Here is a 25,392-nt window from a genome sequence, read left to right as displayed (position 1 = left end):
AGTGGTGGAAGAGATGATGGAGGTTTATATAATTAACCATGGTATGGAGAAACTGTAAAAAGATATGTCTTGTTTTCTATACCATAATAGTAGAATTTAAGATTTGATCACCCATTGAAATTGATTGACAGATTCATGATAGAAAAGGGGAAAGAGTTATTTACACAGTGGATAAGTAATTTATAGAATTCTCTAACACAAGACATGGTGATAACCATGAGTTTATAGATTGCTTTAAAAGGAAGTTGAACAGGGTAATTGAGAATAGGGTTTAATATGACTGTAAGCATTGTATGCATCTGAATATTGGGGATGGTGGACAGCAGACCTCATTAGAGTGCTGTTATTTATTTATTGCACTTATATCCCTCCTCTTCTCCAAGGAGCTCAAGGTGGCGTACATGGTTTTCCTTCAAACACAGGCTCCGGCAGATTATGGGGATGAGACCAATAGTGGATCCAATGGCCAAGGAGGTGGCATCTGCGTGTGCTATAGCGGGAAGTTAAGGGCAGGTGGGGCATGTCAATCTGGGAAGGTAGCTCATCTAGGAGGAAGAAAGCTGATCCTAAACCTTCACTGCCTTGCGGGGTATCTTCAGGAGAGAGAAAACATCATAAGGAGTAAAACCCTCCATAAATCCAGAGTGGAATTCCTAAGACAGTTGGATGGCGCCTTATATGCCTCCTTCCAGCAACTCCTGCAGCCCAGCTGGTGCCAAGTGTATTGCTCTGATTTCCATTTTTTATTATGATTTTGTAATTTTTCCAAAGTACAGGGATATATTGTGTACATTAGATATATATTTTTTACAAGAAAAGCAGTAACAGGAACCCGTTAACCCTCCACCCTAGAAAATAGGTTGTTGAACCTAAATGATCCAGGAAGGCTGTTAGGATGTTAGTGCCGTTCTTAGTGCATGCTTTATGAGGACTGGGGGATTTTCCTCTCTAAGGTATTTTAAAGTTATTGTCAGTCAATTTCTAGGCACTATAGAGGCATTGAAAAGCACAATGGCCCCGCCCACAGGTTCACAGTCCTATAGACATGACACAAAATGGGGGGAATGAATGGAGAGATAAAAGGAAACAAGCAAACATGGGTACTTGTTACCAAAGTCAAACCACTGCCATTTTTATTTTTATTTTTGTCATGAACTCCTTTAACTTAAAGTGCCATGGATTAAACTTGGCACCTGGGGCATACAAAACTCTCCTTCTTAAGCTATGGTCCCTCCCCCTTCAGAGAGTTGTTGTGAGAATGAGCACACTGGCTTTCCACAGGGTGATTGTGAGGGTGAGCACAATAAACACTGGGAAGCTTCTGGCAGATTAACTGGGTTCAGCCCAAGGCACTACATTCAGACCTCTGTCATTTGAGCTGCAGATACAACTAATAGGCTCTTTTAACATGTGCTAGTAAAAGAAGCACTTCCCCAATAAATTGCAAGACCATTTTCTAGAAGCCCACACACCATACCATAGGAAATGTGGCTGGAGCTCTAGCAAGGTTGATACCTTTGTTACAGGCATAGGCAAACTTGGCCCTCCAGATGTTTTGGGACTACAGCTCCCATCATCCCTATCTAATAGGACCACTGGTCAGGGATGATGGGAGTTGTAGTCCCAAAACATCTGGACGGCCGAGTTTGCCTATGCCTGCTTTATTCCTTGTCATATCTTAAATAACTCGCTGGTGGTTGCTGCTGCTGTTTGTAAATATTTTTTACTCTGAATTGTCATGTTGCATTATAGACAGTTATCTGATTTGGAGAAGAACCATGTGTCAGTGGTAGAACACATGCTTTGCATGTAGAAGATCCCAGGTTCAAATCCTGGCATCTCCAGTTAAGAGGATCTGGTAGTGGGTGATATAAAATACCTCTACCAGAGACCGTGAGAGTAGAGAATACTGGCCTAAGTGGACAAAAGTATCTGAATTGGTATATGTCAGTTTCCCCTTATTCCTATGTGTTTTTATTCTATATGGACTTCAAAATGAGTTTATTTACAACTCTGTGATTCAGCTTCTTCCCTCTTTTTGAACAAATACATCTCACACATCAAGTAATGTGATCTAAGTAATGTGAACTCATATGAATATAGGGTTACTTGATTCAAAGCTGTGGGTTTGTTCCAGACTTAGCTATGCTTAGAGTACAAATCAGTGGGACTTAAGTCATGATTAAATGTTTGTTGTTTAGTCGTTTAGTCGTGACCAACTCTTCGTGACCCCATGGACCAGAGCACGCCAGGCACTTCTGTCTTCCACTGCCTCCCGCAGTTTGATCAAACTCATGCTGGTAGCTTCGAGAACACTATCCAACCATCTCGTTCTCTGTCGTTCCTTTCTCCTTGTGCCCTCCATTTTCCTCAACATCAGGGTCTATTCCAGGGAGTCTTCTGTTCTCATGAGGTGGCCAAAGTATTGGAGTCTCAGCTTCACGATCTGTCCTTCCAGTGAGCACTCAGGGCTGATTTCCTTAAGAAGGGATAGGTTTGTTCTTCTTGCAGTCCATGGGACTCTCAAGAGTCTCCTCCAGCACCATAATTCAAAAGCATCAATTCTTCGGCGATCAGCCTTCTTTATGGTCCAGCTCTCACTTCCATACATCACTACTGGGAAAACCATAGCTTTTACTATACAGACCTTTGTCGGCAAAGTGATGTCTCTACTTTTTAAGATGCTGTCTAGGTTTGTCATTGCTTTTCTCCCAAGAAGCAGGCGTCTTTTAATTTCATGGCTGCTGTCACCATCTGCAGTGATCATGGAGCCCAAGAAAGTAAAATCTCTCACTGCCTCCATTTCTTCCCCTTCTATTTGCCTGGAGGTGATGGTACCAGTGGCCATTATCTTCGTTTTTTTGATGTTGAGCTTCAGACCATGATTAAATAAGTCTCATTAATTTCAGTGGGTCTGTTCAAAGTATAACTAAATCAGCATCCAGCAATACATTTGTTTTTCATAAATGAATATCTAAACTAAAAATATTCTCATTTTTAAACATCAGGTTTGACGCTGTTTTGCAAATATATGCATAGGGATTGCTGGTGCAATTCAGGCAGAAAGGGTTTGATAAGTCTTTACAGACCATCTCAAACCCTATAAATCTGTAATACTATTGCAACTAGCAGATATTTGGAATACATTGCAAGTGGCTTTGTAATTTGCCAGATTTTGAAAGTAGCAGTTTTTAATTAAAAAAAAGAACCCAGCTATTATTAATGGCTTTAATAATGAGTGTTTAGGAATGATAAAATAGCAGTTAACAGATCTAGCATACTAAAAGCCAGCTGCTTGGGATGGTTTTGGACATATCGATTTATTTTTTTGGCTGTAACTGTAGATGGAGAAAAAGCAGGCCTGCAGTTGTGGAGTTAAGCTGTGTCAAATAAATGTTGTTGACTGCCAGTTGGAAAAGTTCCTAAACTACTAGGATCAAAATATTGAAGGAAATCTGTTACCTGGCTGGTGATGTCTCTCTAAGGTGGGCAGTGTATAAAACAGGCCTACAAATGGCCAGTTAACCATATTGTGCTCTCACCAACCCCTTTATTTTTTGCTGTAGTGGATGGACAATCAATCCTCTTGGTCCCTCCCTCTCTTGGAATATTACACTATTGCCCTCTGTAAGAATGAGTGTGTAAAAGCCACATTTTTGTCTGGAACTAATGTTGTTCTGCTGTTGGCTTCCATGAAAACAAACACTCAGGGTATGTCATTGTGTTCTTTGTAGCTGTTGATAACATTCTCTCTCTCCCACACGCACACACCTTGTAGGCATATTTTGCCATTTTCAAATAAGCGGCAACATATGTTTGGGTCAAATCATTTGGCTGATTAGAACCCTGAAGTATTTGTAAACTTACAGCTAAACTACCATGGAGGTCTACAAAGTTACACAGTGTAACGAAATCCAAACGGTAGACTCAATAACTAAGGCTCGGAGTCGTACTGTATAGAGTTCGTCTATAAAAATTGTTCTGCCATAGTAACGAATAGAGAAAATTATAAAAAGTAAGAGAAAATACACAGTCTCTCTCTGCTCTTCCAGAAAGAAAAACAATCCCGATCATTTTTCTGCGCCAGATGCAGGCAACTTCTAAAGAGACTTGAATGAGCAATTACACCTTGAGGTTGAAACCTGAGATGCATTTCTCCAGCCTATGATTCAGTATTTCTGCACCCAGTGGGGGCTGGGAAAGATAACAGCAGCCACCCAACTTAATAGTACACTTTGGGTTCCCCAAAGATTGCCAGAGCCTTCCAAGGGAGAAGAAAGGTAAATCAGACCCTGCCACGTCTAATTTGAAAAACAGGGATCAAATGAACCCTTTCTTACAAGTTAGAATTTTGGCTGTCTTAATGCATTGCAGTGAAGGAGTGAGATACTAGCCAGCCAGTCTCCCTGTTTAATTTTTCTCCCTTCCTGAAAATTCACTTCTTAACCACCAAGCACCAAAAGTTAGGATTACTGGATGTTGTTGTGGGTTAGGAGAGAATGTGTTAGAGCTTAGCAGCAGGAGCAGCAGACCCAGGTTACAAATTCAGTGACCAGGAACAAATGTGCCCTTTCCTTTATTTTTCAGCCAAAGTCCTGGATATAGGACTTTAAATGTTGCTTTTAAACCTTGTCATCCCATATCCACATACTAACCATTCTGCTCATAGTTTCTTCTGACTCATGGACACTTTTAAGGTGACATATACTAGTGTTATCAATTAGTACAGATCAAGGGTGGGCTTTGCTTAAAGCTCTAGATCTTCTTTATTGACATCTTAGTTTTAAACAAAAAAAATATTTGGAATCCAAGATGAATGCTATTATTGCAGAGTTCAGAAAATGATTGCTAAATATCACTATCCTTGCTTTAAAGACAGGGAATTCTATCTTTACATATGGTTTCTAAGACCACTGAGAATGGGTCCAGCCCTTTGGTATAAATGCCACTGATTAAATATATGTATATATGTTTTTATTTTCATTGTCAGATTTTAAAGGTGGCCCAAACAGTTTTGAAAGCTGGATTATACACAATCAGCTGTAGAGTGTTTCTGCTATCATGTTTGCAAGAATAGTGGACTGAATGTGGAATGTGGCATATTGCAGACTCAAGCAATGGCAGTGTGCCAGAACAATGCAATTTATAATTAGAAGAGAATATTTCTGTATCATAAAATGTAAAGAAAATACATAAATCAGTGCCATCCTGGTGGTCTCCATTAGCACAATAGATATCTCAGTTCACTGCTCCTTCCCGTTACACATGCAGTTCAAACACTTTGGGAGTAACATGGTTGTTCCAAGCACAGGAAATTCAGGGAGTGACCACAGACCTCTGGAGTCTGATTATTGTATTGTTGCCAGGCAATGGGCATTTTGTGAGAGCCTCCTGCACATTTGCTCATTCGGCGAGTCTTTGTTTTGAAATGAAAAAAGCAGGGTCAGCCCTATCATTGGGCAAAGTGAGATGACCTCTTCAAGTGGCAGCCTCCTTCCTATCTTAACTTTCCCCCTAGCCTTTCCCCTCAACCCCCTAAAGTAGCCTGCCATCTCAGGTACAGTGAAGGACACTATCCTGTCACCGTTGTTGAAGTAAGATTCAGCTGCCAGTCCAGATGTTTTCTGTACATCTTATCCCTCAAACCAGGCAGCAAAATATATTGAACCCACCCAGAAGAAAGGAGAGCAGGGCAATTCTTGGGATTTCCTTCCAATATCCCACAGAGGTTGAGAGAAGGGTTAAAATAGTTTCAGATTGTTGGAGACTGACAAGTCTTAAGCAATGGGAATGTGTTGGTGTGGATATTAGGTACAGTAGGTGTAGGAACAATCAAGATTTGGTCAACCGTTTTAGTAATCCATGCTTAATAATGCAGCTCATTATGTGTTTCTGCAATGCCAGTCATACCCTACCTCAGATATGGCACATGGCCTTGGTATTAAATGAAATTATTGGATTGTCTCCAATGTCATTCTTTCCATCAGAAAGCCATCACTGGTCATCTGGACTTCCACTCAGAAATAATGTCCCTTCTGAAAAATCCTGTCATTTCCCCACAGTCACATTCCTAGTTACAATATTCAGAAAATATTGGAAGAGCACTGAAAAATATAATGCAGTTCAAAAACTTTAGTAACCCCAAGAAACATTATAAAACCCGACTTGTGGGCCTCCCCCTTTCTTTAAATGGAGATAACTTGGGCTAATCCACTTCTTAGCATCTGGTGAGGAAAAAGAATTCTTACTGTGGCAAAAATTAGCTTTGGGAATAACGGTGGTTGCCAGCTGCATAAACAGCACTCACCCAGCGGCATTGTTCAGTCATTGGGAGTGCCTAGATTCTCATCTGATTAGTGACAATCTGTAATTAATATTGTAGTTTATAAACTTTAGCAAAGCAAGCAGGCCACTAACCTGCTTTGTGGAGGAAGAGCTAAGTGGATGGGATTCTGCAGGGCGATGAGCCCTTCCTGAGAAGTGAAGAGTATGCTATACTCCTGCAGGAATTGGTGTGTGGTGATTTTGCAGGAGATGACCTTTTATTCATTATTAGAGAGAGGGGAGAGAAGAGACCTCCCCTTGTGAAATGCTCAGCACTCTCTGTACAAATTGACTGTGCTGGGTAGTGGGAATTGAGAGAGATCGCAACCTCTCAGGGTGCATTCTGTACCCTGCAGGATTGGGCTTACAGTGTTTTTTAGTGCCCTGGTCTATTTCAGGAGGCTTTTCTTTATTTCAGCATTTTCAATAGGAGTGTACACATCTGTCTTTATACCCAGCAGCTTTCCTGGCCCACAACAAGTCCTCTGTGAGTTTCCCCAACCAAGCTCAGTGGGATCTCTGTCAGCTGCAAGATTTATGTCATCTTTTTCAGCCCTGAGAACTGTTCCTTAAGCTTTTCACATCTGGATTTAATTGGAAAGACATTAAAAGACATTAAGTGTGCTGGAAAAGCATATTTTAGGGAGGATCTTTATAGGCACTTCCATTAAAGGAGCTAACAGTTAGAGGTTGAAGTGGGATGCAGACAAGTCATCAGCTGTTATCAAGGACAAAATTGCACTGCTAACTGCTTCACAGCAGTTCTTCATCGAGACCCTGAGCCTGTTTCTGACCTTAAATCAGGAGCCTGGTACAAGTGAACAAACATTATGCTTTTGTAAAAGAGAGCACACTTGGGCATTTTTCATTTGTAGTTTCGTCTCAACTGGAGTCACCTTAATGTAGAGTTGAGAAGGCAAAAAATGAGACCTTGTCATAGGCAGAGTGAAGATGCCTACTTTGTAGGATCATAAGATCATAACACTGCTGTGACGCATTATGGCAAGCCAAGATAATGACCATCTTTAGGAAAAAAGCAGAACATTTTTGATTGATTGATTGATTGATTGATTGCATTTGTATCCTACCTTTCTTCCAGTGAGCTCAAGGTGGCATACATAGTTCTCCTCCTTCCCATTTTATCCTCACAACAATCCTGTGAGGTAGGTTAGGCTGAGAATGACTGACTGGCCCAAGGTCACCCAGTGAGCTTCTTGGCCAGGTCGGATTGTGACCCCTGTTCATCCAGGTCCTAGCCAGACACCCTAACCACTACACCACATTTGTTGGGCTGTAATTCTGTGGTCCATATCCTCATCCATAGCTTCATGCGTTGTTTAATGCATATGTGGAGGTCTCAAAAATTCCATTTTGGTGGGGGCAGTTCTGCAGTATAAATCCATTTGTTGTTATGGACTGGCTGGACACAGAGGAATAGTGGGAGGCAACAACTGGGGAACCCCCCAAGGGAAGAAGGCTCAGAGCCAGGGGATTGGTGGTGGGATGATGATGAGTGGTCAGAGGAAGAAGAGGGAGCAGGCTGGTAGGAGGAGATGTCAGAAGCTGAAGAGGTAACAGGGTTTAGTGAAAGTCTGTGGCAGAGACAAGTGCAAAAGCAGGAGAGGAGGGAGGCCAACAGACAGAAATGAGTCCGGCTGATGAAGAAGCAAGGGTGTCTTTCCCCCTCTTGCTGCGACAAGTTCCCATTCCCCCTGGTCTCCTGGGACCAGGAGAGGTATGAAGTGGGAGGAGCAAAATCAGGCATGCCAGCCTAGTCTCAGATTGCTTGGGAGAGGAGGAGACTTAGGCAGCTGTGGGACGGCGGGGACCTTCAGTCTCCACAGCTGCCTCATAGGGGCAAGGCCTACCCAAGAAGAGTTTCTATGCTCATTAGGCCTGGCACTCCTGAGCAGATCCTGTTCTTCTAATAAAGAGTTAACTTCACTTACTCTGTGTGATTTATTGCTGACTCGCTCCTGACATTTGTGTACCCAAAACTGCCCAGTTTGGTGACATGAATGGAAACAAACTTTAATTTAACAAATTGGTGTTAGTGTAAAAGATAAAAGTATGGTAGCTATGAATTCTCTTGCTTGTCTTGGACAAGTCATTCTCTCACTTCCCAGTGTGTAGCATGAAATGGACGTGGTTTCCTCACATAATTTTTCTGAAGAGAAGTGAGATAATTATTGTAAAGATCATAGTGCTAATAGCAGGATAATAACACTAGAAACTTAAGTATTAAAATACCCTTGTATATTGTACATCACAGTAAAAAGTTTAATCTGGAATTGGATCTTAGCAGGAAGTCATTTGCCGTGGGTAAAATCACGCGCTGCTATTTACAAATAATTTAAGGTGCCTGTCTCTGTGTAGACTGACAGGCAGTTAAACGTAAAGGTCTTTTCATCTGGGAGAACAGTCATGTAATCCTCCTTTTCTTGAACTTAATATATTCTTAAAATAAATGTGATATTCAAAGACTTGTTTCTAGAGCAAAAGCATCTGTAGCTAAACAAATAGACCTTTGAAATAATATCCTGTCTGTCTTTAAAGTGAAAAATAGTGTGTGTATGTGTGTGTTTTCCCCCCTTTTTATCTTTCAATAAAAGCAAAACAAATAGTACAAAATCTTCCTCTGTAAACCATCCCAGCAAAACAAATGGATTTGCTTTATGGTCATCCATCTACTCAGGGCAGGCGGAGGGGGGGCCAGTTGCATTCATTGTCGGGAGCACATTCACATGAACTTCCTCTACAAAGTTACTTCCTCGCAGATAATGTTCTTAGTTAATATTCCCCGTCTACATACATATACGGACAACACATCAGGTTTGGGAAGAGGATGGGTGGGAAGAAAAAGTACTATGAAAACAATGTTTCTTCGTTTGTTTAACAAAAAATATATGCCGCCTGATTTGTAGCAAAACCTCTGGGTGGGACTGCAGAATTTCAGGACTGGCCCTACCATTAGGGAGGGTGAGGGAACCATATCTGACAGCTGGTGCCTGGGTGGTTATGGTGGCAGTCATTCAGCTGTTTCTTCTGAGCTCTCTGACCAAGCTATTCAGTTGGAATACAGAGCTATGTGTGCCGTGCAGACTGTCCTGCACCGTCATAACTACCCTGCTGCCCTAAGGTGCGGTGAAGGATGCTGCCCTAAGGCTAGTGTTAATGTAAGATTGAACTGCCAGTCCAGTTGGTTTCTGGTGTGGAATGGGACAGAAGGGCCATTTTCGCCTTTGCTTCAGGTAGCAAAATGCCTTGAGCTGGCCCTGCAGAATCCTTCACTGCATACAGTACAGTGGTACCTCAGGTTAAGGACTTAATTCGTTAACTGTTCTTAACCTGAAGCACCACTTTAGTTAATGGGGCCCCCCACTGCCGCCACACCACCGGAGCACGATTTGTGTTCTCATCCTGAAGCAAAGTTCTTAACCCAAGGTACTATTTCTGGATTAGCGGAGTCTGTAACCTGAAGCGTATGTAACCTGAAGTGTGTGTAACCCGAGGTACCACTGTACTAGTTTTAGAAATATTCTTGATGTTCAAAAATCTACTGGTGGGGGTGAACACTTTATGCCACATACAAGATAATCAAGATTCCATACACCAAATTTATGTATTAATATACTGTGGCCGAAAACCAAGAATAGTCAGTCTAAATGAAGTAAGTAAATAGGTCACATGTAATGTTGGCATCCGTCTGTCTTCGGAGACAATGGAAGAGTGAGCCTTTGTGAGTAAAGTCAAACCATTGGAGAGTTACAGCATGTGCTGAGGTTGTAGAGACTGATACAGGAGAGACATGTTTTATTGCTGGTGGGGCAGATGAACGTGTCCAGTTTTGCTGCTACAGGTGCACCATAGTGTTTCTAATAATAATAATAATTTATTATTTATACCCTGCCCATCTGGCTGGGTTTCCCCAGCCACTCTGGGCGGCTTCCAACAAAATATTAAAAATACAATAAAACATCAACCATTAAAACTTCCTCCCAGCAGTCTCCAGTCATGCAATACAAAACTGAAAACTTGACTCTAATGTGCATTTCCTTTTGTATTTAACTACAACATAAGGTATTAAGCCAAAGCAAAAAAAGTAAAACTTTAAGAACTGATTTATTAACATTCCCTTTTGTGAGCCAGACTTGAATTTACAATTGTTGGGCATTCATAAGGTATAGTGCAGCGTACAAAAGCAATTGAAAGAATTTTACTACAGGTAATTTGAGTAGGAGAGCGTCACACATGTCTTTAGTTGAACCTTAGTCCATGATTGTATATGGACAGCTGCCCCACATAAACCGTAAATGCAGGTTTGGTTTACTTTGTTGTTGTTGTTGTTCTTGTTGGTAGGTAATTAATTAATTAATTAAATTTGTATAATGGCCTTCATCCGAAGATCACAGGGCGTTTCGCAGCATAAAAATACAAAATGTGCAAAATACATAATAAAAACAAGAACGAAAACAAACCAATACTTTCCCTCCTACAAACACATTTAAAAGTAAACAGATTTACTTAAGATATTTTATTCTACGCATGAGCAGTTACAGCTGTCCTTGGCTCACATTTACACAGACAAGTTAATGTATGAATCAGATAGACATGGTACAGCTGCCAGCACTCCCTGTGAGTGAAACGGCCGTATAAATTACCACCACAGTAATGGGAATTGCTGCCGGCCATATTCATGATAAACCAATCCCCCATATTATATTAATAGACATGAGCACTTGTTTGGTACCACTGTTGTTTAAATCAAAACTTGTATATACTGGCCTTTTGCTGTTCTGTATGAGGCACCATGTGCCCTCCTAAGACTCACAGAATTGTAGAGTTGGACAGAACTCACAGGCAATGCAGGAATATTTTGCCCAACATGGGGCTCAAACCCACAACCCTGATATTAAGATGGTCTCATGCTCTACCGACTGAGCTATCCAAGCCAGCCCATTTCAGAATGCAGCTGAGGATCGTCGTGATTGAATGTTTCCCTATAGATACCACTTGTATGTCACAGAGGGAGCTTGGCTGGAATCCTTCTAAAACTAGCATGGCTGAGATTGATCTGTAGTAAGTCTCCTTCTGGAATGTGAGCTAAGGTACATAAAGCAATAACTACGAATTTATTTGTTCAGTCATTTAAGTAATTCATTAGCTTGTTAGTAATTTAATAGAAAAGGAGGAAAAAGTCTCTATGAGACGGGGTGGGGGAGAGCCGAAGGCATAGCATAGAATAATCAACAATGCATTACAATAAAACCATTGCAAAACCCATAAAACATACCCAGCAACTGCATATCTACAAGAATTTATCTGAAGCAAAGCACTTCTGGATCTGATTGATGCCTGGATGATAAACCACTTGGGACCTATCTATACACTATGATTCACATTACCTTGAGCTCCTGGAGGAAAGGAATGGATACATACTATATAACTAAATGCCCCATTCAAGAGTTATATGTGCACTTTGACTTATATGTAAATGGTCCACCTTTAAAATTCATGCAGCTGCCTTTGGGCAGACAGCTCTATGTGCACATCAGGTTGTGGAGAAGCCAAGGATGATAAAGATGAGACCTAATCTCATCAAATAAATCATTATTTTTCTTCATACTACTTTTTCGTTTTTTGGTTTTGTTTTGTTTTTTGCTTAGAACAACTGTTTCAAGGATTTTATTTTATTTTGTTCATTATATTACATTTTTATTACAACCTGTCACAGACCTGAAGGTGTCATATATGTGGCTCCTAGGAGGCCTCCCAGGCCTTCAGTAAGGTGGTAGCATTATGTGTTTCACACTACTCTGAAGTCAAGGTTTATATGCCTTGGCTTTTTGTCCATTGACATTGAGCAAAATGCAAATGTCAAAGGGCTAGGAAGTTAGTAGAAACAATTGGCTTTTTCTTTTCCCCCCCTGTGGATTGACAGTACAAATTCCACAAAATTCATTTAACATATATGGGGGTTGAATATATTAAAATAGGAGGGCGCAGGGAAATTCAAACAATATATCTGTCTTCGTAAATCAAAAAGAAATTGGTAGAAGACGACATTCTTGGTTGATGTGGCTAGAAAGCCCGTTTGTTCCTAACACATGGGAGTGGGGAGAACCGTTCAAGAACAGTTAATCCTTGCTTAAAATTCCCCATGATGCCAGCAATCAGTTTTGCATCTGGATACTGTAGATTATTTGCCATGTAAAAGTTAGCTGCAGAGGGTAATATAGCCTGAAACCAGTGCTAAGCAGCACACTCTTTCCTAAATGTTTTAAACGTTGCATTTGTAAATGTGTACTCTCTAGGAGAAGTCTAAATGCATTAGCTCTCTCTCCTCCTCCCCTTTCATCTCCTCTCTTGCAGGCACAGCTACTGCACACATCCTGGTGCACACTCTTTAAAGATCCCTTTGTGCAGACATTAATCCCTTTTCATGTAAATTACATGAGTTAATCAGATTAATATACACGGGGACAGAACACGTTGGGGGGAGAAGGGCTTAAGTCAGGTAATTAAGACTTGCATTGTGCAGTGTGAATAACCATTCTGAAATTAATTTTTTAAACAGATGTTGACCCTGGTCTGTGTGAAATCTAATCAGCTGGGGATGCTAGTGCCTGGTTACAGAGGGCTGTTAAAGATCCCTTGCTGAAGTCAGTGGTTGCGAATTCAGGTAACAATTTGTCAGTTAAGTCACATTTTCTGATTGGTCTTCATAGAATCAGAATTATGGAGATGCAAGGGACCAACAGCACAATCCTATGCATGTCTACTCAGAAGTAAAGCCTATTTAGTGCTTTGGCATTTGCTCCCAGTTAAGCAAGTAAGAGATTTCAGCCTAATTAGCAACTTGACACATAAGTGAGTAACCTGCACCTTTAAACCAGGCATATAGGTACAGTTTTGCGATTGCCGGCATCATAACCATATAGTTTTACAGATATGTGAGGAATTTTGAGTGTTCACTGTAGAACAGGGGGAAATACAGACATAGTTGGTATATGAATATTTTTCATTTATTATAGACCCGAAGGCAACTGACATATATTATGAACTGACTTTGATGTTCTGCGGAGTGTCTAGGCTCGGTTTCATGACTGCCGTAGAATGCTAGTGGCATAGGAAGAGTCCTGATAGAGAACCTGTAGACTTGATTTATGTGGAATCTGTTAACATGGAGTGAGATGGAGTGGTTGTTGAGGTAGGAAAAATAATAAGAGTACCAACTAGTCCTTCAAGCACTGTAACATAGTGAAAGAGGGTTTCAGAATTCCCTCACTGTGCTCCTGGGGTAAGGCACTGGTTTCTCTTATTCTCTCATTTTGCTGATTTCAAACCAAAAATAACTAGAACAGGGATGAATAATCTGTGACCATCCAGATGTTGTTGGACTCCAAACTCCCTCCAGCCCCAGTCAGTATGGCTGAGGGTCAGAAGTGATGGGAGCTGTAGTACATCAACATTTGGAGGGCCACAGGTTAGCCATCCCTAAGCTGGAAGATCTATCAGTGCCCATTTTTCCTCTGCTTCTTTCTGTTGCTGCTTTCTCCACTCCCAGCAAGCCTATGCTGTCATAGGGGGTGAGCATTTGATCTTTGCTGTTGTCCCTACATGAGACGAACACAGATGAAGGGGCATAAAGTGCTGCCTTGGCAGCCATTACCTCCTTCCCCCTAAATCGTGTCAGCTTTAAAATGTCACCTTGCCTCCACATTTACCTCTAGGCAGGATAAATTTGCAAACTTGGTCTTGACACCACTGTGTTAGGACAATGCAGTATGAGTTGAGTGAAACTGGCCAAAGTCAGACCTTTTTGAAGAATATCATCAAGAATAATTCTTAAAACATGTGCAAAAAATTAAGGCGCTTTGGAATTCTTGGGAAACTAATTACTTACATTTGCACACTAAAAAGCAGGCATAGTTCCCCGCGCCCCCAAGAAACACGCATGCCCTTTCAAGCAGTCAAACATGGACATCATTTGTTTCAATGAAATGCAAGGGTTTGTACCCCAGTAATTAATTTTTGCCCATAAAGGACAGGATTGGAACGAAATCATTTGTTTTAAAAACCACAGAGAAATTTGAAGCCAGATGTCAGTCTATTGACTTGGCTCTGCTAAAGTAGAACTATCTGATGAAGCACTTAGGTTCATGCAGTGGTCTGATTCAGTGGTTAATAGGGCTGTTAGATGAGTATGTCCCTGATAAAAATGATGGACAGGGGCTTGAGAAGACGGATCTGTTAGAAATTCACTTCTTCCACTTTCTGTAGAAGAGATCTATACGCTTTGCTTGCAGGTGTAGTAGTGGTTTTACTACTTACCAAATTGCCATTCTCCCTAGATGTGTACTGTACTGGATGGAACAGAAGAATTTTGGGAAAGGACTAACTCATTCACTTGGGGGCCCTGGCAGAATTTATAGGGCTGAAATATCCTAGTAGAGGACCCTGTAACCTTCTTGTAAGTTCCACTAATTCAGCTCAGAAGGTTTCTAAAACTGTAGGTGGCTGATGAGTGGTCCTGAAGTCTGCATGGTGCAAAGGAATCTGTTCTGGCATGGAGTGAAAAAGACCCAAGTGCAGGCTAGAAATGCAGGCTTGTATCCAATGTGGTACCATGTTTATTGGATTTCTGTTTTGATTATTTTGGTGTTGTTCTAACTTCTTTACTATTAGCTGCTTTGGTTTCTTACAAGAAAACTGAGGCATGTGTCTAAAACAAAACAGCCAATAAATAAATAAATAGTGGCTGTAAGCACCAGAAGGCTTTAAGCTTCTCAGTGTGGAAGCCCTATAAGAGATAATTGTGTTTCTTTTAAACTTTCCATTCAGCCCCTACTATATGGCTGTCAAAATCCCTAAATAAGAGCATTTAATGAATGGGTCCATGAGAATTAGGCAGTAGCTTCTCACACCATAGAGAAATGGGAGACAGTAAGCCACAACAGTGGTTTGGCTGAGTTAGTAGCATTTGTGTTCGTTCCATAAAAGGGAAAAGTATGAAGAATTAAGTTAGGTGTGTTCTCTGTCTTCAGAAGTATGTGCCACTCCCAGTAAGGTGAAGTGGACAGACACACACAAGAGGACCATTTAGGGACATCTTGGGACGAATCTGAAATGTCACATAGATGTAAAAGGCAAAGGAAATATATCCCTACATTGTACTGAAAAACATTAAATCATTATCATAAGAACGTGAGTTGAAACCACATTTTTCTAGAGCAAGCCTCTGTATGCAACTGCTTTGTGTAAGGATGACCTCATGTTATTAAATTGTCATTACAAACTATCCAGTTCCCCACAGAGGGAAAACCAGAGGGGGAAGAAATTAACAAATTTCAATATGATTTGCTAATTGCTAATTGGCTTAAGGAAACCTAAAAATGACCAAACTGATTGGAAACATCCACCTCCAGCCAGATCCAGACACATATTTATAATGGGAAGAGCAGCCAAGACAAACAAAGAGCAGAGTAGTGCATCCTGTTGGCATTGTGTTTTTGGCATTGCTGTATCTACACAGAAAACAAGTGATACATTAAATGTGTAAAGACATCTGTTTCATAACCTATGGGGCTTTGCTCACAAAGCAGTTGTAAAATCTTCTGGGGGAGAGAAATATTTCTATATATCTGTGCAGATGCTCTTTTGTAAGAGAGAAAAAATCCATTTGAGGAAGTGTTCAGCCTTCGGAAAAACAATTCTCTGCTAAAATCCTTGTCAGATATTTATTCCACTTATATCCCCTCACTGCTGTTAATTTTGCAAACATTTCCTAGTTTTTTAAGGATTGTGTACATCAGGCCCAGTTCATCTGAAGTGTAGTAACAATTATGCATGACGTTGGATCTTGGAAGATCTTTATAAGTGTGGACCATTAGGTCATTTTTAATTTATACTTAAAGGATTTCTAGGTCACCCCCATAAAACTATCAAGGCAGTGTACAAACATACAAAACAGTCCAGTCCTTGTACTTCTCTGACTGACTTTGTGAGCCTACCCTCAAACTTCAATCAGAAATGCAAAACATCCTGAGAAAGTAGATGAGTTATCATCAGGACTCAGGATCAAGAGAGACTGGTGACCCCAGAATCCAGTGCAACACTTAATCTCCGCCAATAGCACCTCATACTCATAAAATGACAAAAAACAACGCTTCTGAATCAGACCAAAGTTCCATCCAATCCAGCATCCTCTTCTCCAAGTGGCCAAATAGATGCCTACAAGAAACTTGCGAGTAGGAACCAAGCGCAACAGTACTCTCCCTATTTGTGCTGCCCCATCAGACTTTGACTCTCCATGCTTTACCCATGCTCAAACACTTCAGCTTCCAAATTCATCTGCAGAATTATAATCTGCTGCCCAATGCATTTTCCCTCACCTATCTCTCCATAGTTAAACATTGGGGGATGAGGGGGAAGTCCATTACCAGATCTCCTGGAATTCATGTGACACTGGGGGATGGACAGCTGGACCGTAAAGGGAGCAGCATTGAACAATATCTGGTGCTCCGGGTAAGCAGAGCCTGCCAATATTTAGTGGTCAGAATAATCACCACCTGCCAACACCTGGCAATCAAGGGAGAGGGCATATGGTCTTGTAAAACACCTGCTGCAAAAAAATTAGGAATCGTGTAAAGAATGTGATAGTGTCACAGAACCAATCAGATTATGCTCTGGAGAGAGAACAATGGGTGGTGTGGTGTTAGTGTAGTCAAATAAGGGAATAGATCAGCACCCTCACTGGGGAACAATTACCCTCATCTCCTGCCTATGGACTTCCCATGGGCGTCTGACAGTGGGAAACAAGATGCTGGAGTGGATATGTCTCTGATCCAGAAGGGCCTTTCCTTTGAAATCCTGAACCACTCAGCTTTCTCTCAGTCTTAACTCTATCCCACAGGGCTGTTGAGAGGATGTTAACTGCTGTTTAGAACAAAACCTTAATTAACTCGTTCACTTTGCAGCGGAGGCTGGCAGGCCAAGCACAAAGACTTTGCATCCCATTTGTGCAGCATGCTGGAAAAAGGGTGGGGCTTTGAGGTGGGCTTTAGTTTTTGCTAAAAGAAATTTAGTTCATAGCGCAAAGGTGGAAGTGGTGCAATGGTGGTGCAAAATATCAGCTTCATTTAAAGGTTAAAAGAAGTTCTAATGATGGAGAAAGTGTCTGTGGCAGTGGTTCTCATGCTTTTTGGTCTGGGCCACACTTTCAGAATAGAATTTGCTCATTCCACGCCAGTTTTTTTCATTGATAAGGATTACATTGAAAAACAAAAAGAAACAAACTCATAGCCATGCTTGATTTTGATAAGATACGTATCCATATTCTGCAAAAAAACCACCCTATACTATACTATACTATACTATACTATACTATACTATACTATACTGAAATGTTTAGATGTTTCTTTGATTGTCCTTGAATCTTTCCACCACACTTGCCATCCTCTCCTGCCATACCAGGGTGGCATGCCACATCCTTTATGAACCACTTATCTAGGAAGATCGACAGCATGAGGAGGGTTCAGAAATCAGATATCTTTAATTAAGCACAAGCTTTTGCAAGGAAAACCTCTTAAGTGATGCACTACAGAATGTAATGCTGACCACACCTTTTTTATTGCATGGTCATCCCTGCTTTCCCTGGATGCAATTTTAGGCAGTCATCTAAAGTATTGTAACAAATCGTACCCTGTTTTTATTTTACACAATATTTCGTCAGATAGATGTATTTCACCTTTCTATCCTTGGCATTCCTTCAGTGGGAACAAATGCTTTCGTTCAGCATTGCTGCTGACATTCCCTTCAAAGACATAGAGATAGATGTTCTGAGTAAAGAAAGAAGCAGAGGTTCCCATGAATGAATTCTGCAAACAGCGTGAGAAACTAGGTTAATATTTCATTAAGGAGCTACAAAATAGCAGTGCGGCAGGAACACAACCTGAAGCATTTAATAGGAGCTCGACAATGAAGCTGTTGAATCTTTAATCCCATTTTGTTATGTACTTGCTGCTCTCAGTTGAAAACAGCAATGAAAGCAACTGTGACGATAGTTCAGGGAAGTGTTCCTATTTTGAATTTTTTTTATTTATCATGCCTATGCCCCACTCTTGTTCCATAAAGCTCAGTGTGGCAGCCATATGGATCCCAGATGGACTCGCATCCAGGCAGGCTTAAAGTGCAGGACATTTCTTAGCTTCTGCACTAGAACTGCAGTGTGCATGTGTAGCATATAGCTCTGCTAGTTCTGTACAGCACATACATGCTATTTGTTTTCTGCCGTCCAGAAAAGTGATAAGCCTTATATGAGCTGATTAAAATGGAGCTTCCGGCATGCCTGTGCCACAAGTTGTTGAAAGGTCAGGCGTCTGATTAGCATTCACAAAATACCAACATACATACTGAATATTACATTGATGGAATTCAGCAAGAGGTGGAATGGTGGGAGAAGAGCTCTAATTGTTTCAGTTTGTAGAAGGAAAGGGGAAATGTGATTGTGGTGTTAGAGTGGGGCAGCGGCGCTCGTTAAGCTGATCCCAGCATGAAAGGAGTTGGCAACATTAATGAACTGAAGGTATCGCTTGCAAAGGAATGATCAGCCCCATATTTTTAATTTTATCCAGCACATTTACATCCCAGCCCAAGGGGGCTCTGAAAGTGTTGTTCAGGTAATTTCCATAATTTTTTAAAAAATCACATTTAAGTCCGGGAACATGAAGAAAAATAACATGGTGTCCCTGTGGAGCTAGGGTTTTTGAGGTTGCATCCTGCCTTTATCCATCATCTTTCCTGCAGCCCCCCCCCCCTCCAGGCAACCATTGGTGTCTTCTGAATCTAGAATTTGCTAGCCCCATGAGGCAAGTCTTCCCTTGCTGGCAGTTCTTCTGTCTTCCAAAAAACGCTTACCAACAGCAAAGAAAGCGAGTCTCATCTATAAAAGGAGTGCCTTTTATCTGCTTTGGTTGGTGAGATAGTTATATTTGTTCCTGGGCTGAGATACCTCAGCTGCTGTGGCCCTCCCACTGGTAATCTCAAGATTGGACGACTGTCATGGGCTTTTAGTGAGACTCTTCTTGAGCTTTCAGCTGCAGAATGCAGCCATTAGGTTATTGGCTGGGACCTCCCACTGACACCATGTAACACCTCTGCTGAGGGAACTGCTCTGGCGATCAATAAGCTACTGGGCGGGTGCAGTTAAAGATTTTGCTTTTAGAATTTAATGCCCTAAATAACATGGAACTTGGCTACCTGAGGGATTTCCTTGGCCCCATATATTCCTGCCCAGCAACTGTGCTCCTCAGATGGGGCACAACCAAGAGTACCGCATGCCCCAGAAGTGTGTGTAGTATGCTGTAGAAACTGGGTTTTTAGTGTTGCAGCTCCAGCCTTCTGGAATTAGTGGCCAGCTGAAATAAGACAAGCACCTGGCGTTGATATTTAGATAGCTATTGAAGACATATTTGTTTAAGAAGGCTTTCCCTGAAGTGTGACCCATTCATTTTATGGGATATCTATATAAGAATGTTATTATTGCTCCTGCATAATTGAGTGTGTATTCTAATAGTAGCTAGTAGTACTTCTTGTTGGAAAGGCTATAAATAGTGGGAGTTGTGAGAGTGTGAAGAGGTAGAAGCATTCTGAGGTTTGATGTTTGATGATTGCCAAAGACTATTAGTGCCTACAATAAGAAAGCATCCAAAATTAGCACTTCTGTCCATTTTTTAAGAGAACAATGAGGATTTGGCACAGAAAGACTCATTAAAGTACAGTCTGAAGGAACTTGGTATAACTTGATTAAGTTTCCAAACAGAGAAAGACCACGTTGAATGCCACCAGGAGCACGCAGTTCATTGTGGCATGATAGTTTTCAAGGTCTCAGGAGGGAGGCATAACATATTAACCATTAGACAGAAATAAGAAAAGCTCTATTCCTTTCTCTCATGTTGATTTGTATGTGTGGGTTGTGTGCATGCGTTTTATGTTTTTATTGTTGATTTACTATAGAACTTTGAAAATTAAAATCATTTTTTTAAAAAAGTGTTGCATCACATCATTGCATTGTGAGTTACCATACCTATTCTTCACTTCATTGGCTGTTACCTGAGAGAGTGAGGGAATTTGCAGTTAAGTGATGTCACATTTTGCATCACTTGATGTTACAACCCCATGTCTGCCACCAGAGGTGTAGGAAGGTCAGGTGGTACCCTATGCAGAAAATTTCTTGTCACGCCCTCTCCCCCCACACACACACATTGATTTTTTGAAATTTTTTTGCCTGCAAAAATGGTTTTACATTATTTCATATTTTCTTACAAAGGAATGTGGATTCTGGGCCTCTGATAACAAGTAGGCGACTGTGGACAGATACTTAAATCTACAGGATGGATTGTGTTTTGGCTTGTGTTATTTTATTTATACTTATTGTTTATTTATTTAATAAAATTTATTTTTTAAAACCTGCAAAGTGATTTACCAAAACAAAAAACAAATACCACAGCAGCAAAAACAAGAAAAATTAACAATCCTACTTTAAAACATACAAAAGCTAAAATATTAAGATTAAAATTACTTCAACTTTCTAAGCATCTAGGTATCCTTGCCTAAAGAAGATTGCTTTTAGCGGGTGCCCAAAAAGCGTCTAGCAAAGGCATGTGCTTTGTTGCAATAGGCGGGGAATTCCAAAGTGCCGGTGCTGTCACAATAAACAATGCAGTACAGATATTATGTGGAACCTGTAGTAGTGCTTGAAACTACTGAAGGGGAGGTTTTATTTATTGTGATTTCACCATGCTCTGTATTATCTGAAAAGGAAAACATTTATTTGAAAAACAGGACTGCACAGCAGCAATCTAGTCTCATCATGATCAGTGGGACTTATTTCCAAGCCGACGGTCCATAAGATGGGCTGCAATCCTATGCACCCCTTGCATCCAACTTGTACCTAAAACTCTGCACAAACCTGCACTAGAGAATTGTAGAGTTGGAATGGACTCCTAAGGGTAATCTAGCCAAACCCCTGGGGCAATGCAGGAATCTCAACTAGACCATCCCTGACCCTGCTCCACTGAATTGAAATTTCAGCCTTCATGACATAGGAAAACGGCCAAGTAGACAGCTATTTTCGTGGAGGAGGGTCAAGATATTAGCTGATATGCATTAAATTTCATATGTAGCTATATAATCCCTTGCGTAGTGAGATAAGAGCAGGCATTTTCAAAAAAAAAAGTTTTCTATGAACCGCCCAGTAGGGCAGTAATTGTTCCTTGGTAATTTGTCACCCCCCTCCATGATGGCACCCGGGGTGAATCGCCCACCCTTCCTATGCCCCTGTTTGCCACATTGGCTAGTTTTGGCCTCAAGAGTAGCATATGAAGCAAGGAAGTATGGATCTAGGTAATCTAGAGACATGTAGATTGCTTCATTTTATACAGAGGGTGCTTGTTTTAAGGTGCAAGCAAAGCTGAGCACAGAAAAGAAAAGTATTAGCCAGTCTTTCTCACCATCCAGTGGGGAAAACAATTCTCTTTGTTCCCTAATCCATCTCTTTTTCAATGTATCTTTATGACCCTGAGCTTTGTCACCGTCCACTGTGTCCCTGATACATATTTGATGTCATAAAACATTCCATGCTCATTGCTAATAGTATGCCTACTTCAGTATCTATCATTTCTCTTTAATTCCTCTGTGTTACAGGCAGCTTTAAGTGCCTTGAAACAGTTTTCAGAACAAGGACTGGATCCACTTGAAGGAACTGTAAAGCCTGAAAATGGTTCATTTGAAAAGTAAGACCCACTTTCACAGTATTCTTTTGGGAACATGTGTGCTTGCTTAACTGGACTTTTTACATGAATGGTGTAGATGTACTGAGATCTTTCCAAAATACGTGGCCTCTTCTGATCTCATAGTCATGTAAACCTTGTAACAATTTGGCGCCATTGCTGAGAGTAGGTTTCAGAATCACTTTGGATTGTTATTAACCGGGGTCATTTAGTGTGCTAAGATGAAGTATAAATTTAAATAACAAATAAATAATTTGACCATCCTCTTTAACATGGGCTTTTAAATACATGAAATCTGTGAATTCGTCATATTTTAGAAACATATTTATTCTTCACAGCTGCGAGATCCCATATAAAGATGAGGGCAGGTAGTATGAATTTGGTTTTTGACCTTAATAGTTTGGAGTCAGTTTCCTTCATTTAAGCACTTCACAAGGTCCACCTCTCAATAATCTAGAATACTGAGCATTCTGATGTGCACAAACAGATTGATACCTTTGTGGAACTGCTGTGCAAGCAAGCTTCCTATTCATATTACTAGAGGAAGCTGCACTTTCTCTTGCACATAATTGAGGGTGGAGAAGTTCCATGTCCACATCATATTTCCTTTAGCCACAATAATTTCTAGAACTGGTCAAATACCTCTGACAGTGCAATCCTATACATGTCAAGAGAGAATTGAGTTCCACTGAGGTCAGTGGGACGTATTCTGAGGTGGGTATAGAATTCTCACCTGAGCTGCATAGTGGGCATTAAAAAATGTCAGTCTGTGAAGAACTGCAGAGCAAGGCAAATTTTGTTGCTTTGCTATTAGAGCTGTGAAGACCCAGGGAGGAAACTGTAGAATCGGCAGGGAAACTTTTTAAAAAATCAATTTTCTAGTTGTTTTCTCAATTTGTTTATGAAAAATGGGGGTGGGGGGAACCTAAATCCATTTCCCCCTGGCCCTTCACATTTCTATTTGTAAATAATATATCCCACAGATTATGCCAGATTTCCATGTATTTCTGATTTGTGACGTAAGTGCTGTGATAAGCTTCCTGCCTTGTGAAGCCTGCAGTATTATAGATGAGAAAAAGAATTGAAGTACACTAGCTTTGTACTACATTAGAGTTAAATGAAGGATGTTAAATACACCACCTGTTCTACCTTTGTGCGTGTCATTTCTGTTTCGTTTTTAAGTATGCAGATGCAGACATCAGAAACAATCACATACAGAGCGTACAGATTGATTGATTATAATATTAGATGAACGTACCAAAAGTTTCAAATTGTTTGTGCACCGGGCATGGGTAGATAGCGGTATTCCTCTTCCTCTACCTGAACCTGGTTTGGCTGAACCCCAGACAGGAGCATGTTTTTGTTAAGCAAGCGATGTTGGAGAAAAGCAAGAGGCTGATATATAGTGGCTATTTGTAAACTAATTTAATCAGAACCATTTACCACATGATCTCACCAGCATAGTATCTGAACATAAATATTGTTGTTTCACTTTAAAATGTCCCCCCTTGTGGTGACCTTTGAATCTCATGTGCCATCTGCTAATAAAAATGTCTTAAAGATGTGCAACCCTGGACCTTACCGCTCTTGTTAATGTATTAATCTTTCAGACAAGTCAAGCATCTGGGAGAAAACGCAGACAATAAACAGACTAACTCAGGCACCACTGCTCAGGACTGCAAGGATTCAAAGGCTGTCGTCTAGGAGCTTCCCAGCACCCGTGGCTGCCACTGCATCCTTATAAACCTGTCAACACGCAACAGGGTGTATGTGTACAAGGAAATGAATGACTAATACCATTATTTGAGTCTTATGTGAAGACAACACTATTCTAACACAGGAGATAGTCTACATGGTACTGTTTATTGAATGAGGGAGAAATAAATAAAACTGGCTGTTTCCCCTCCAAACCTTAAAAAACTACTGGAGGTTTAAACAGCAAATAATTAACTAAGACTTGGTTGGAGAAATTAAGTTTACAGTTGCTTAATACTCTGGAGGAAAGGAAAAGTCAACATTAGGTTGAGTTATACAACTCCTTTATAGTGTAGAATAAGTTCAGCTTTCCTCTCTTTTTTTTTAATTATGCTTGAATATTTTGAAATTAATCAATGACAGTGCTGTGAGAGTTGTAGTTGTTGTCTTCATATATAGTCATACAGCTTCTCTTTCTATGCCAACATTATGCATTCTTCATAGTCTTACGGAATACATTATGCCTGTAAGATGCACGACTCCAAGTTGTTTGCAAACTGAAGTTTAAATCATGACAAGTATTTGCTTGAACGTTAATGACCGGTCACAATACACTACAAGAGAAAGCAGTGATGGTATTTGATTTCCCTTGCCATTTGTTGATTGAAGAGGCACCTTGCTTCCAAGAAACACATTCCCCCCTTTGTTCTCTGTTGTGTGAAACACATCGACACCTCATTCTGTGTTTTGCATCAATCTCTCATTCACATCAACTGAGTGTTTTTAATAACTGCATTCTGACCGCGAAAAGTAGAAAAGGATGGCAACGTCATCTCAGAGGACAAAAATTGGTGGAGCAGGTGTGTAAAACTACCAGTGGGGCAGAGACAGAAATTTGCATTTTTATTCTGTACTAGCATATACAAATTAAGCAAGTGGCCAACGCAGTAAAACCACGTCAGTTCATGTATACAGTGGTGGTGTCATCTCTTCTTTAATTTGTGAATAACACTAGTGAAATGTGTCACCTACACTAAGATAGGAGGCTGTCTTAGACACTTCTCCCCTTCCCTGTCTCAAAACACAAAAAAGAATACAGTAATATGCCTGAGTTGCAAAATGTCTGCACGTCACAAAATTTGTGTGTGTAGAAATTGGTGTTATCTCAATGTGTTTGTGTGTGTAAAACAAAGACTATGCACACCACTGACCACTTGCAAACAAGGCAGTGTGCCCTGGGTGTGCTTTCATTGCATTTGTCAGACAAATAAGGGACCAATGTAGTTGTGTGTGTGTTGCAACAGCTGGAAGTGCCCATAGTTCATTACTGCCTTCTGATCCTAGAACAGACTTACTGTCTGCTACATAGGCCAGTGTTGCCATCTAAGCACCATTTTAACCAAATGCTCCCAGGCACACTATGGAAAATCAGGCCACATTGGAAAGACCTTATGCAAGCATTCAGGGCTACAAAACAATAAACTTAAGAGTGGGGTTGCATTCACTTGCCTCGACCCCACTGTCACACCCTGCACCAGCCCCTCCTGAATGCTCTCTCTGAACATATTTGCAAGTTCCAGCG

At 40.8% G+C, this 25,392-nt stretch overlaps 1 protein-coding gene across 3 annotated transcripts in view; it reads left to right on the top strand.

Moving 5' to 3' along the window:
* STAU2 (staufen double-stranded RNA binding protein 2) overlaps positions 1 to 24,780 on the top strand; it is a 142,704-nt gene extending 117,924 nt beyond the window's left edge. For 2 of the 3 annotated variants that reach the window (XM_083623301.1, XM_083623300.1), the window contains exons 14-15: positions 22,030 to 22,118; positions 23,726 to 24,780. In XM_083623301.1, coding sequence (XP_083479427.1) covers positions 22,030 to 22,118; positions 23,726 to 23,819 — 183 coding nt within the window. In that variant the 3' untranslated portion in view covers positions 23,820 to 24,780. Of the gene's footprint in view, positions 1 to 11,330; positions 11,433 to 12,901; positions 13,007 to 22,029; positions 22,119 to 23,725 lie in introns of those variants that run through there. The other variant, XR_014550394.1, reaches the window with a different exon arrangement.
* The last annotated feature ends 612 nt before the right edge of the window (positions 24,781 to 25,392 follow it).

The sequence above is a fragment of the Podarcis filfolensis genome (assembly GCF_964270895.1).
Source record: "Podarcis filfolensis genome assembly, chromosome: 7".
In the NCBI taxonomy this organism is placed as follows: domain Eukaryota; kingdom Metazoa; phylum Chordata; class Lepidosauria; order Squamata; family Lacertidae; genus Podarcis; species Podarcis filfolensis.
This window is presented reverse-complemented; position numbering and strand designations above follow the sequence as displayed.